The following is a 13,909-nucleotide window of genomic DNA, read 5'->3' as shown; positions in this document are numbered from 1 at the left end:
TCTGTACAGACTTTTTGGGAAAACAAACACAAAAACACCCACCCACAAATTACAAGGAAAATGGAATATCTTACAAAACATTTTGATAATCAGAAATAAACACCTAGAAACTGCATTATTGAAGTTAAACAGCATAGGCAATGTTCCCAAATTATCTGGTTTCTTTTATGAATGAGGCAGCAGAAACTATTAGCAGTAAAAAAACCAGGAAATAACCAATTTTGAACTTAAGCTGGTTTGGCATTTGAAAGCCTTTAATAAAGAACAAAGCTTACGCTGCCTCGAAATCACAAGAAACTCTTACACTCAACAACAGAACTCTGAGTTTGTATCAATCCACATTCAGGAAAATACTTTTTCCCCAGGAACCACCTGCCAATCACTATTGCTTACTTGTGTATCTGTAAGAAAAAATAGTTGGGATCTTCTTAGCCAAAGGTATTTTTCTGAGCCAATCATTTCAGGTTCATCTCTTGGAACGAAGGCAGCACGCTGGATCTTTTCTCTACAAAGGTTTCTCTGGATATAGATTGGCCGTGGCTCATTTGGTTTGAACACAAACACTGCAAAAGCAAGAATATCTTCTCTTTAAATCATGAAATTCTTACCTTCCTGGATAGCTGTCAAAGCTCTCTGTATCATAGCCAGTAAGGGCTGGACAGGATTGCCTTTAAGCACTAGTTTTCAGGAAATATAATTGGATAGCCTTACGGCATAATAGAAGGTACCTTTCACAGTATTCCAATCCAGAGAACATACTTGGAAATTAACTTTTCTGTAGAACAGTACCTCTAGGAAGAGTAATCATAATTTATAGTCAAAGCTTTAAACCGTAGCTGTACAGTTCAACCAGTTTTGCATTTACAGGAGAGGGTCGAGAACATTCAAGACCTTCACCCAGACAACATGGTTAATCCTGTGCTATATCCTGTACCAGAAACTAACTGCTGGAAGAAAAGATGGGGAGCCAACATGCTTTACTTGACTGCCGCTGTCGGACATGGCTCAGTTTTCCACAGGTGCAAACACAGACTCAAGTCTGTTTTATGGCCTTCATGGGGCTAAATTCTAAGAAAAACTTTTCTAGAAATTATGCTTTCAGTTATAAATTCCACTGACCTGTAAATTCCACTTGTCAAAGAAGCCTTTGTACTTACAGCTGGACTCTTTTGAGAGCCATGAGACAGCAGCAATATGTTCTGAAAGGGGATCAGGTTGCAGAACTAAGACGTTGAGGTGGGCACTCCATTCCACTGAAAAGCAAACGCAGCAACAGCCAGACATGAAAAGAAGGCATTCAGTTCTATCCCACTACTTTGCCAAACAAAAGGTTAGATGGGAATGGCACACAGGGCCTTAACCTCGGGAAGGGGCAAGCAACTTCACTCATTCTCAGATGAATAAAAATACAGAAGCATTATGAACTTCTGCAAATGCAGGAAATACTAGCTGTTATTATGTTAGCAATCATCTAACTCAGAATTCACTACGCACACGCATACAAAGCACATGCACCCTGGACAGGCTACTGTATTGACTGAAGTATGAAAATCATTACATTCCCACAGGACATTTTGTAGTGGATCAATCTGGAATCAAACTAGAATTATTTTAAGGTTTCAACGTAAATTCAAGTCTTAAATGTTACCACTCGAGCATACATTTAATCTGATCTTACATGCACAACTGAGCAGGTTCCAGCAACACAGAAAGCCATAATCAGTGGCACCAATAAGGTACTTGGAACATGTTAGTCTCCCAAAACAGATGTTCCTACAGAAGCAAAAAGTCAAAACAAGTTAGTGACCTTCAGGTTTCATTTTTCTTTCTCTAACGTAGTGATGATTCACAAGTCACAAAAGCATTCAGTTAAGATTTAGTTCCGATATTTAAATCAGGATAAGTTTGCTTTTTGCTTTCACCTCTAGTGGCATTAAACTTCACACAACCAGATAGGTCTGGGAGATTTAAAAGTATACATAAGTCTATAAGGATTACATGTTCCTACAACATTCTGATTTCAAGGAGTGATTTTAAGGTCTTAAATAAGTTACAAACTTCTAAGTACTACTAAGTGTTCACATTGGGACTGGAAAATAAATTCCATATTTAAAGAATCCTTAATATTGCTCTAAGCACTAGAAAGAGAGGAGTAGTTAAAAAAAAAAAAAAGGAGGTTATTCTTATAGGCTGCTCCAATTGAAGAAAGTGTGATTTGTTTTCACTTATTTTAATTTCTGATTCTTGTTTGAGAATAATAGAACAGGCTTTCGATTTCTAATGCTATAGAACCTTTCCAAAAAAGCTAATAAGGGACAGAGTTTCTTTAATAAAACATAGCCCTTTGAAGTTATGCAATTAATACAGCCATTTAGTATAGTCCTAGAGTAATGTATTTCCTTTCAATACAGCATACAGCAAAGGCTAGAAAAGGACCAGTTGGCCTGGGAAAACCTTGCCACTGTACCAAGCTGTCAAGGGAATTTTTCTCTATAGATACAGTAAAGATGCGGGTTATATGCCTCCCACGATTTTCCTGCAGACCGGTTTTAAAATCATGTTTCTCAACTTCTAATCTTAGAGGACCAGGATAAACAAAACTGACTTGATCACACAAAGGAAAAGCTTATAAACATACACACCAAAACATGGAAGAGAGAAATCTCCGTATCTTTTTCTAAAGGATTCTTTATGTCTTTAAAACATTGTGACCACAACAATGTTTTGCTTTCCATTTTAGGTGCTTCCTCGAAGCGGGTACATGAAATACCTCTAACATTACTCCACTAATGACTTTGAGAAGCAAGTTTGAGAAGCAGTTAGAAAAACATTAGCACTGAAAGAGAATGCTGCAGTAGGTTTGTAGCACCTTCCTGTTCCAGCAATTGTTTAGATACAGGATCTGGCACAGAGATTAAGTAGATGAACCAGTGAGGTCACCTATTGAGCTATTTTTTCCAGGATTATCATAAGAAAAATGGTATTTTGCCTGGATCAGAAACTGCTGTACATTTGCACACTCTAGGAAGTTCAATACTAAGACTGTCCTATTCTTCGAGTCTTTATCTTTTCTCTCTACCATCAACCTATGCCATTCCTCATGGTCCTTACACAACAGAATGGTACCTAGACCTTCAGGATGCCTTTTATCATGACAGCACACAATGGAGCACGCTGGGGTAGTCTGCCAGGCAAATACGGACTTCCCAACAGAAGTTAGAATGGATCGAGATATGTATTTTATAATACAGATAATAAGCTCAATATGCCTTTATTGATATAATTTATATTTGTATGCACGTGTACATGAATAAAGCATAAACTTCTTAGATTTATACTTTTTCAGTACTTTGATTCGTCCCTAGGTTATTGGGGAAAAAGAGAAGGGCTATTAACACACTACTGTGTGCCCAAAGATACATATTTGAGTACGAGAGGTGCAAGTCATAAGCAAGTAAGAAGATGAAACTGCAGAGCTTGATCTTATTTTTAACAGTACATTACAAACCACCTAAAAGCCATTTTAGAATCTTTTCTATATATGAACATAAGTGTTAAATTCAATGTTTATATGAATATATACAAGTTATTGGACTACTATGAATTGATTCTTTCTGTTCTGAGAGTTCAAGTAAGACATGAAAAGCCAGATGAAAAACATACCTTATTTTTCCAGGTGGATGGCAAAACGTACACTTAAGATCCCAAGTAATTGAATCCCATACAGTGACAGTTTCTTCAAAGCTAACAGCAAGCAAAGAGCCATCTTCTGAGAAACAGCAGTTAGTAGCTTGGTAGTTGTGGTAGCTGCCTACAAAGTCACAGCTCCAGCTCACACTTTGCTGTGCTGCATTGAATAAACAAGCTAGTTAATTCAAGTCTATACATGAAGAAAGAAGAATTCAAGTATTAGACTTGCAAAACAGGCTCAAGAGCAAGATAGTTTTGTTTAAGAAGGCTTACATTTTTGAAAAGTACAGAGAATCTGTCCTGTTTTAGTACAAGAAGCATCTAGTAGGTTTTCCATTTGTTCTCAGTTTTGTATTTGAATAGCGAATCCTGAGATTGACATGGTACAATATTCACGTTTACGTTGCCAACTACATTAACTGTGCTCTCAAATTGGCAGATGTTAGAGAAAAGAAGATACTGAAGTAGATTCGACATGTAGTGTTCTGAAACATACTGTTCTTTTAAGACTGTAACAAGCAAATGAGCATTACTAAAAATTTGCACACGGGTTGCGTTTGAGTCTAACAAAGCTCATGGTTCATTTACATAAAGTTTGAGGATCACAAAGGGACCCATCAGCATGCTTCCTTGTGTTGGTTAACCTGCCAGTGCATTCAGTGGGATACCTTTCCTATTATTGATAATCACCATAATATAAACAAAGGCAAAGTCTAAGTCATGTACTTACCACATAACATTATTTCCCATTGTCAAAAAACCAAACAAACCATACATCTAGCTTTTGAAACATATGTGTAGGATGAGGAAAGAAAGGAAAATAAGTTCACCCTATGCTAATATATCCTTTATATAATGGCTACGAGTTGATGATTAAAAGAACTGCCTGTAAAAAAATAGCCAGAAACAATTCATTACTTTAAACTGCATGGCACCATCTAGAGGCACAGTGAGATACCTGCTGCAAATAAAAACATGCCAGAGTGTGTTCTACATATGAACTAATTAGTCTATTAATATTTGCTGCACAGAAGCCTGTGACATGTTGAGTATTTCTACCTGAGCATTCCTACCCTGTTCCCACTGGGCAAATACACTACCAAAGCCAGCAATAATTTGTACTTTTACACAACTATGAAACAGAAGTCTGTATAGTCACAACCAAACAAAAAAATACACACAAAAATTCCCTGATGAGGCCAGTCAGCACATACAAAACTGCCTTGTTGAAGGAAACAGACACTATTAGGTTTCATCCCCAGCCCACGCTGTACTCGGTATCAAGGTATCTGCTCATTAAGTTAAGATATAATCTAGGCTTAGAATCATTTACAATCAAAAAAGAAAAAGAAAATAAAAACCTCTTTCAGAAACCATTGAGGGAGTTGCTATTAAGTAAATACAAGCATAAATCCTAGTAAATGAATACAAGCTTTTTTTTTTTTTTCTTCTCATGAGAAGCCACTGTTGAGGAGCAAACAGCTTGGAAAGAGAAAGTCAATTTGGCAACATCAGTTCGTCAAATGGAAACCTTAGTACTTCAAAAGTACTTTTGAACACATTCCCACCTGCCCATGAAAACACAAATGTTACTAAACTGCAAGCAGTTCAAGCAAGACCACTACCACATCTATTTAGGAACATGAAAAGATAAGACACCCAAGTGGCAGGGAAGTTTCAGCTTATTTAAGTGTGCCTGGCATCATAATAACATTTAAGTAAATGCAAGTTAAGAAGCGGGAAGTCTTTTGTATTTCACATCCAAAGGCATACAGGGTAATACACATCCCTCAGAAGTTCTGTTTGAAACAAGCGAACACCAGCATGCATTTTGATAGGTGAAATTCGGTTATTGAAGTATCCTGGAAGTGGATCCTAAATATCCATTCTAGGACATTGAAATATCTAACAGGAAGGAAGGAGGTTAAAAAAAATGAACTCTGAAGTGGCAGAGCTGCAGACTAGCAAAGTGCTACTATTTTACACTAAGTCAACTAAAACATAGTAACACACTTCTGCATCCTGCTCCCTTCAGAAGTCTCAAAGACTACCCAGAGGAATGACAAAAATCCATTACCTTTGAGGGTAGTGGAGCACTGGCACAGGCTGCCCAGGGAGGTGGTGGAGTCTCCCACTCTGGAGACATTCAAAACCCGCCTGGACGCTGTCCTGTGCAACCTGCTGTAGGTGACCCTGCTCTGGCAGGGGGGTTGGACTGGATGATCTCCAGAGGTCTCTTCCAACCCTGACCATGCTGTGATTCTGTCTGACACTGTGATTTTTCCAGCATGGAAAAATCATTACACAAGCAATCCTTTAAACAACTGAACACAGGCTGCCATTCCCTTCTGCAGCAGGCTCGGCAAAGTCTTTGCTAGTTCAGGAACTTCTGTATCAATCCATAATACTGCAGAACTATGAGAGAACTCATCACAGAGGATGCTCAGCAGAGCACAATACGCCATACAGCAGAAATAGATAAATACATGGGATTTGAGGGCCTAGTTCTGACAGGATGAAGTTAAGGTCAGAATGTCTAAGCATGTTACGAGGTAGCAAGTAAGAGTAAGTTACGTTTTGACTATACTTACCCTCCGGATCAGTGTCTTCTACCATCACCCAGACTTTAAACACACAATCCCTGCCAGCTGTTACCAATATCAGAGAGTCATCTTCCAATTCATCCATGTCGCGAAAGCACATGTCTGTTATGTGGTCCTCATGGGGCATATTTATTCTAGTATTCAGCTTAAAGCTATAGGAAAAGAAAACAGAAGCTTGCCATTTTATTTCATTTTGCACTTTTGGAAGATTTCAGTCTAAGATGATTCTGGAAGGGGCAGGGAAAAGAGGAGTCAAAGAAATTTGTCTAATTACATAGCTAAATGTTACTGCATTTAAAGAGTTTATTTCCCTAATCACTTCCATACAGCAAGAGAGACTAGCCCAGCACTGAGAAAGGATTATCACTAAGCAAGTATTGCTCTCAAATATTCAGCCTGAACTGTGGGCAGTCTTTCCAGTATTTAGACAGCCAGACACACAGCTACTACACAGACCAGCTTTATTTTGCTTTGTTTCTTCTTTAAGAAAATAACAATTTACAGTCAAAATATAATTTTTTTTTTAATAAGAAAAAAATCTAGGAAAGTTTATGAACCAGATGCATATGTTAGCTAAATTAAAAAAAAATATCAAAGCTAAAGTCATAATCTCCTGTACCCTAGACGAACTAATCAGTTAATGATGGATAAGACATAAATGGGAAAACTGAACAAGCTATAGAACCATTCTGTCAAGCCCACAACTGTCCCATGGCTAAAATAGCCTGTCTGATTAATATAAGCAAATTAGATTCAGTGCAATTATTTCCAATCTGTATTTACTTCAAGTCTGTGCGTCGTTACAGATACATCTAGCATGCATGGTAAACTCTCCCTAGGGTCTTCCCTAGAATTTTATTAGTTGATCTGGAAAAACTCTGCCTTTGCAAGACAAAGCCTGTGTAGTTATTTGTGTGATACTTTAGATCTTGGCATCTAGGTGGCCAGCTCTGTTACCGTTACCTTTGCGTTTCTTCATCATAGAACCACAGCTTCAACTGTAACTCAGGGTCAGTTACTTCTTCCCTCTCTTCTACCGTTGCTAACCACTTGCCTTGTGGACTAAACGCAACTTTTACCAAGTCAGCTTGGTTTAAACCTGCCTGATGAATGTATTGTTGCTGCACAATATCCAACTGCAAAACAAGACAAAATTTAAATTTCAAAATTCAAGTGTAGATTTAGAGATATCAGTCATAGAACCATGGAGAAAGGATGTTCTGAAAGCACCGATTAGAACTGACTGGGCTGTGGCATAAAGCCACATGTGGGTAAAGCATTATTAGGGCATGTACATTCCACAATAATGTTAAATGTAGGAAAGAAGAAAAAAAATATTTTAGAGGGATTTTACCTAGAAATTTTTGACATTTAACTTCAAAACAGTGTGCTGCTCCTCTATTTATTCAACTGCCAACATTCAGCTATACTTAACAAGTTAAAGAACTTTGCGACAAAGCTGAAAACATCTCAGCTTAGAATCCAGTCTCGCAGTATAGCTGCTGGCTTTTTTCCTGTTTGCCATATTAAGTCTTCAAATAAATTCTGATGCATAACTTGGTTGATTGACTAAGTTAAAAGTTTTAGTACAAGCCCATCCAACTTACGCTGAACAGCTGTTGGTCACTTTGGAGACAATAGAACTGTAAGTGGCCAGGCTCTCCATTCAGGACCAAAGCTTTGGTTCTGGGATCAACCACTAGACCAGTCTTGACATCCGCACCTGGAAATAAAAATAAGATGACAAATGACCTAAGATGGAAAGTAACATATTCTGCCTTCTAAGCGGTAGATAAATTTTATTGCACTTACTTTTGATTAGCCCCTGAATACTTCTGGAAAATCTTAGGTTGCTGTTGACTATTGTAATTCCTGAAAGGAAAAGAAGATCAAGTCTTGCAAAAGGCTCCTACAATGTAACCGCATCTCATAGTGGGGAAGGTACCTTAACCAACTGCACTTAATCCTATAAATGTATCTTTTCTCAATTTATGACACCCCTACATCAAGGTGGAAAGTCAAGTTACAGCAGTCGGGCAAATTCACAGAAGATCACTTCAAGCATGTGTTCTTTCAGATCAATATTAAACTTATGTAGTATCTGGAATTAACATAATAAAGCTCATATAGATTTGCATGCCATTTTGCATTAAGGGATACTTAAAATAAATTTTGGCTTACTGTTGTCTGTATGCAAGGTGCAACAGAGTGTGCCATCAGATGCCATGGAGATATACTCAATAGGAGATCCCAAACGAGGAAGGAAATCCTTCTGACAGTCGGATTCATTGCGCCACAGAACTAGAACAGATTCAACTCCACCACTCAGCAAGCTGGTTCCTATTCCAATAGTAAAAATGACGTTATAGATTTTGGTTTAAAAAACATAAAAGTCAGCAGCATATGTGTTTACAATGACAGACAAGCACAGGTTTCTCAGAAACCGTTCTTAAACTGTCACATACAAAGCAATTATCCCTTGTATCTAGCCTGGGCAATGCACATAGATACATTGCTGATTATCCCACGTTAAATTGCAAGAGAAAATTGGATTAAGTAACAAAAATTTGTGCCTACAGTAAAATTGTAACAACGCTTTGGGAGTAGTAGATCCCATTACTTTCTGAATCAGCTGAGTATTTGTGTTACAATATAGCTGAATTGTTCTCCTTCCATCAGAAGTACTTTGCAGTAAGAAATATCCTAAGGAGAATAGTTCAGACCACATAACTGAGATAAAAGTTAACTGTATTTCTGCCATGAGGTTTGAGCTCGGACAAGACTGCTTGTTTTATTTGGATGCAAACAAGACTCTGGCAAGAACTCATCAGTATTACTGATGAAAGGGAAGTAGGGAGGGAGAGCGGAGTTGAGGGAAAAGAGGTAAGAGGAGGGGTTAGAATTTACGTCCTACCACAGAAGGTAGATATTTGACATTATGAATGCCTATCAAAATATATAAAAAAGTAACAACTGCTTCCATTTTATTTCAGATCCTTCCTGGACATATTTAAAATTCTAGAAATTTATTTGTTAGTGAGTAAACAAACTCAAACTTCTGTTGATTTTTCCACCCCCACTGCAGTGCCTTAACTTTGAAAGTTGGGGTTTTTTTGTTTGTTTTTGTTTTTTCCTTTCACTCACCCTCCACAGAAAAAGCTAGATCCGTGACAGTATCATGATGCCAATGCAGCGTGGAAAACGTGTACTCTTTCTTGTGGCAGAAATTCCTCCTGTGGGGAGGAACAGAACAGTTCTTTAAGCACAAGATTAACAACAGAGCAAACAAAAGGAAATATTGAATTGAATCAAGTCTACCATCCTCTCCTTTAACTTCTAGATGACACGTTCTTGTATGCTCACGCAATGCAAAGGGAGGGAAGGAACCATGCTAGCTGGTTTTCAGCACCTTCCTGCTGCACACCACGCATCTTAGGTATACTGAACAACTTGGCGAGCATATTGTTCTCAACCATGCAATTCCACTAGTGCGCTCACCCCAGGACTCTACTTGCCCATAAGGAGTTATTTCAGCTGCTCCTGCATTACCTTTTTCAAATACAGTTTAATTTCACGGAGCATAGCTTAACAGGAATATTTTCCCGTTTGACGTTAAACTGAAGCTGTACCCTGAAGTCAATGTCAGTACCGCAGATTCACAGGGCTTGCCATTCTTTGCTCATTATGACTTCTGAAAATGACAATGCTAAGGATGAATTAGACTGCTTTGCTCAGGTTTCACTTAATTCCTATGGTCACATCAGTTTATGGGGTACACAGTTGAATCAAAGTGTGCATACCAGAGGCGAATCTTTCCATCAGCATGGCCAGTTGCAATACAGTCCTCTGTAGGATGGCACGCTACACAAGTGAACTGATTGTTTCCACTTTTTGTCTTCACTGCACTTAAAGAAAACCTTCAAGATTTAAGAAATTAATTTTAATTATATGAGATTTGGGGTTTTTTTGAAACAAAGCTTCAAAAGGACCAGCTAATGCACATAAAAATAATTCTGACTCACAAAATTAAGCATCTCCAGGTTGTTACAGTTACACGCGCTCTCCAAAAATTATTGACAGACTTATTTTTTCTTTATTTCATTAATTCTTTGCCTTCAATCAAACAGAAAGATTTTTCCTTCTTTCTCTCTCTCTCCTTTCACCCCCATTTCCTCTGCCAGCCCCTGTTTTGACCCTAACCACACTTTGTCACTTGTTTCAGTCCAGTACCAGCCTAAGCATTTACCTGAAAAAATACACACCTGAGCTGGAAAGATAAGCGACCAATGCACTGCAGCATCTCACTGTCTGCCTCTAAAGGGAGCTTCTTATATACTGACTATATCCGCTCCAGCATAAAACCAAATGGTTGCTGACAAATGTAAAATAATGTGTGCACACATAAGCAGTTAACAAACATTTATGATTTATCAGACTGAATCAATACTTGACATTTTCACTCTTACCTGTTCAACTGTTTCTGTTTAAAAAAATAAACTTGAAGATTAACTTCCTTCACTGATGCTACATATTCACCCTGTTATAGTAAAACAACAACTTAGAACACACAGATTATGTTCTTACACATGAAAGAAAAAATATCACATTTCACTATGAAGTACTTAAAATTGGAGATAACATATAAGTAAATATTTTCCTATTTTGTTGTGGGTTTTTTTTATATAAAAGAAAGCATAGGTCTTACAAACACAAAGATTCATACTTCAGTTTTGTTTCAGCACTACTGTGCTTTTATAAAAGCATAAACAGCAAATAGTTCATTTGAGAGATAAAAAAAAAACCACCAACCAACCAACAGAATTAAAAAAAACAAAACCAAAAAGTGAATATACTTCTCTTCCAAATGCAATACACTTCGGTGATGCGTCCACACCATCCAAAACCACTGACAATTCCTTGGCTTCCAAATCTTGGCCTGGTGCTTTTGTCAGCTTAACTGAGACCAGCTGGAATGTATCTGACCAAAGAAAAATCTGTAATCAAAAGGCTTTTATGAACAAGTTTATGTATGCCCCTTAAAAAGGAGATTTGCACCCCCTTCTACCTTAAAACTAACATGTTAGTACCTTGCAATATTTTTAATAAGTTTGAAAAAGTTTGTAATACCTTTCAAAAAATAATTGTTTCAGATATTTTGATTCAAACAATAGTATTGAAGATTGAGGAGACTGACTGGTTTCTGCAACTGTAAGCAGAAACCAACCAAAGTTGCATAATATTCGCTCTTGCTCTAAAGTAACATTTGTAGCAATATAGTAAGGTCAAGCTATATTTATATTTATTTCAAACAAAATTCTAGGAAAAAGTATCTACGCATGCTGTTAGATAGGACAAGTCTATTTCCGTTAATACTGCTTAAGGTGGAAGAGTAGTCTCAAACACTATAGCATACCCTATATCATGGTAAGCACTGCTTTAAGATTTATTGCATCTACACCATCAGATACATGCAGTACATGCTTAAAAAGTGAAGATAAGCACTCTTCTAGACAAATATTAAAAAAAAACAGATGTCAGAAAGAAAACAGAAAAGGTACAAAATGTATGACTGCAGACATCTGTAGTAGGACTTAAGATTTTTTTTTTTTTTCAAAATTAATATATTAAAGCACATTCTTGCAGCACACCATTCACTGACATGACAGTAGCTTGGACACAGCATGACTTAGATGTCAAGGATGATGCTAATCATACCGTACCTCTTTCACCACTCTTTGGAATTACAACAAACACTGAGTCCTCAGAACTAGCAAGTGCGTACAGTGCCAGAAGTTTGGATCCTACAGTAAAAGTCTGAAAAAAAAAAAAAAAAAAAGAGAAGGAGGTCAACAATTACTACACTTGACATGTGGTTTTCAGCAGTGAATAATGCTAAGTTTTTACACTAAGGAAAACACATGCGCTTTAAAGAAACCTTGATGTATTAATTAAAATTCTCTAAGACAAATAAAGAGACCTTTATTCTATCAAGGACTCATACAAATGTTAACACAGTACTAATAAAATATGAGACATTAGATTTACTGAAAAACCCGATGGTACAGAAGGACCACCTATAGGAAGTGCCTCTATTTAGCAGAAAAGGGGAGCAACAGGACAGGTAACAGCCCATGTTTTCAAGTCATCATATCAACTCCTATGGGCACATCACAAACTGCAGCACACTCCCTAAGAGCTACACTGCACTCTGAACTGCAGCAAGCAGCAAAGTTAGTATGGCATTACATATCCTGTCTTTTCCCCCAAAAGATTCTGCATCATCATGAATTTCTGCAGTGACACACATATCAACTGCCACATTCTATTACTGCCATAAATAGATGGTTTTCAGGCTGTATTAAAAGCAGAACAATGCATCTTGGACTGGTTTGTGCCCATATTTAGTAATTGCTGCAGAAATCCTTATTTTATTATCAGCGGGTCATGAATTATTTTGATATGTGTTTAACAGAAATAACTAACATACTTTAATGGTAATCCCATCCATGAAGTCCCACAGCTTAATGCTGCCATCAAGAGATGAAGAATACAGCTGAGGAAAAAAAATAAAATATCAGTTAAAGTAGCTTTTACGTAAAAAAAAGGATTGACCAATGGAACTACAATTCCAAGTAGCTGAATCATCAAAAATGCAGGACACAGACTACCTTTGTGGTGCCTTCAAAGAAAGTGCAATGGAAATACAACACTATTATTCTAGTTTGAAATATACATTTTCATGAGGTGTGAAAGAAACAGCAGATATGTGTTTAATCACTTGAGACTAACAGAGTGTGCAGATACCATTATGTGAACATTCATTAACATTTGCATCAGATTTCGCATAGATAATAAGCAGATGCAGTCTATCATGGCAAATGATTCTTGTTTATATATAGACACCAAAAAACCCAAGCAAATAGAGAACCAGAGCAGGAGCAGCAGTGAACAGGGAAGGCAGCCTGCCAGTAGGCAGAGCGCCACTGGGAAATTGCAGGGATTTAGTCAAATCTGCATCTGTATCAGCAGATAAGAGAAGAACAAAGTAAATGTCGCTGATTTTCTCACATACTTCTTTTCCCCCTTCAACAATTAAAAAAAAAAAAGAAGGAAGTTTTGCTGGTATTTCCATTTTGTTGTCATTCCATTCAATCAGTGTACTCCATGCATTGTTTCCCCTTTTTTTTTTTTGGTAGAAAACTGATATAACGCCTACCCTTCCAGCCAGATTTAGGAGAAACATTAGCTCGACAACGCTATAACCGCTTCCAGCCCGTTCTCAAATTCCAGCCAGCGCCCAGACCCCCGGGACAGCCCCCAGAGAACCAGACAAGCTGTGCCGGGATGTCAGGAGCACCCCCAGCAGCCCCTCCAGCCAGACCTTCCCGTCCCGTCCCGTCCTGTCCTCCCCTGGCCCCAGACCTGCATGTGGTTGTGAGGGTTGAGCTGGATGCCCGTCCCCCGGTCGGCGTGGCCGCCCATCAGCCGCAGCGTTTCCTCGGTGGACACGCTGTACATCTTCACGAAGTCGCCGGAGGCGCAGAGCAGGTACCTGGAGAAGGAGGAAAGCCGTTACCCTACGGGAGGTGGGGAGGGCGGGGAAGGCAGGGACCCCC

The 13,909-nt window shown here is 38.1% G+C and overlaps 1 protein-coding gene across 1 annotated transcript in view; it reads right to left on the bottom strand.

The window, feature by feature from the left end:
• Positions 1 to 13,909, bottom strand: part of WDR75 (WD repeat domain 75) — a 20,332-nt gene that overhangs the window by 4,186 nt on the left and 2,237 nt on the right. The window contains 16 exon segments of the mRNA XM_009890218.1: positions 394 to 563; positions 1,158 to 1,253; positions 1,679 to 1,773; positions 3,664 to 3,847; positions 6,282 to 6,445; positions 7,257 to 7,429; positions 7,901 to 8,016; positions 8,106 to 8,165; positions 8,475 to 8,633; positions 9,438 to 9,526; positions 10,094 to 10,210; positions 10,760 to 10,830; positions 11,147 to 11,271; positions 12,014 to 12,107; positions 12,781 to 12,846; positions 13,716 to 13,861. Of these exon segments, the coding sequence (XP_009888520.1) occupies positions 394 to 563; positions 1,158 to 1,253; positions 1,679 to 1,773; positions 3,664 to 3,847; positions 6,282 to 6,445; positions 7,257 to 7,429; positions 7,901 to 8,016; positions 8,106 to 8,165; positions 8,475 to 8,633; positions 9,438 to 9,526; positions 10,094 to 10,210; positions 10,760 to 10,830; positions 11,147 to 11,271; positions 12,014 to 12,107; positions 12,781 to 12,846; positions 13,716 to 13,861 (1,925 nt within the window).

The sequence above is a fragment of the Charadrius vociferus genome, unplaced genomic scaffold, assembly GCF_000708025.1.
Source record: "Charadrius vociferus isolate BGI_N301 unplaced genomic scaffold, ASM70802v2 scaffold147, whole genome shotgun sequence".
Classification (NCBI taxonomy): Eukaryota; Metazoa; Chordata; class Aves; order Charadriiformes; family Charadriidae; genus Charadrius; species Charadrius vociferus.
The sequence above is the reverse complement of the archived record's forward strand: the minus strand, read 5'-3'. Positions and strand labels throughout refer to the sequence as shown.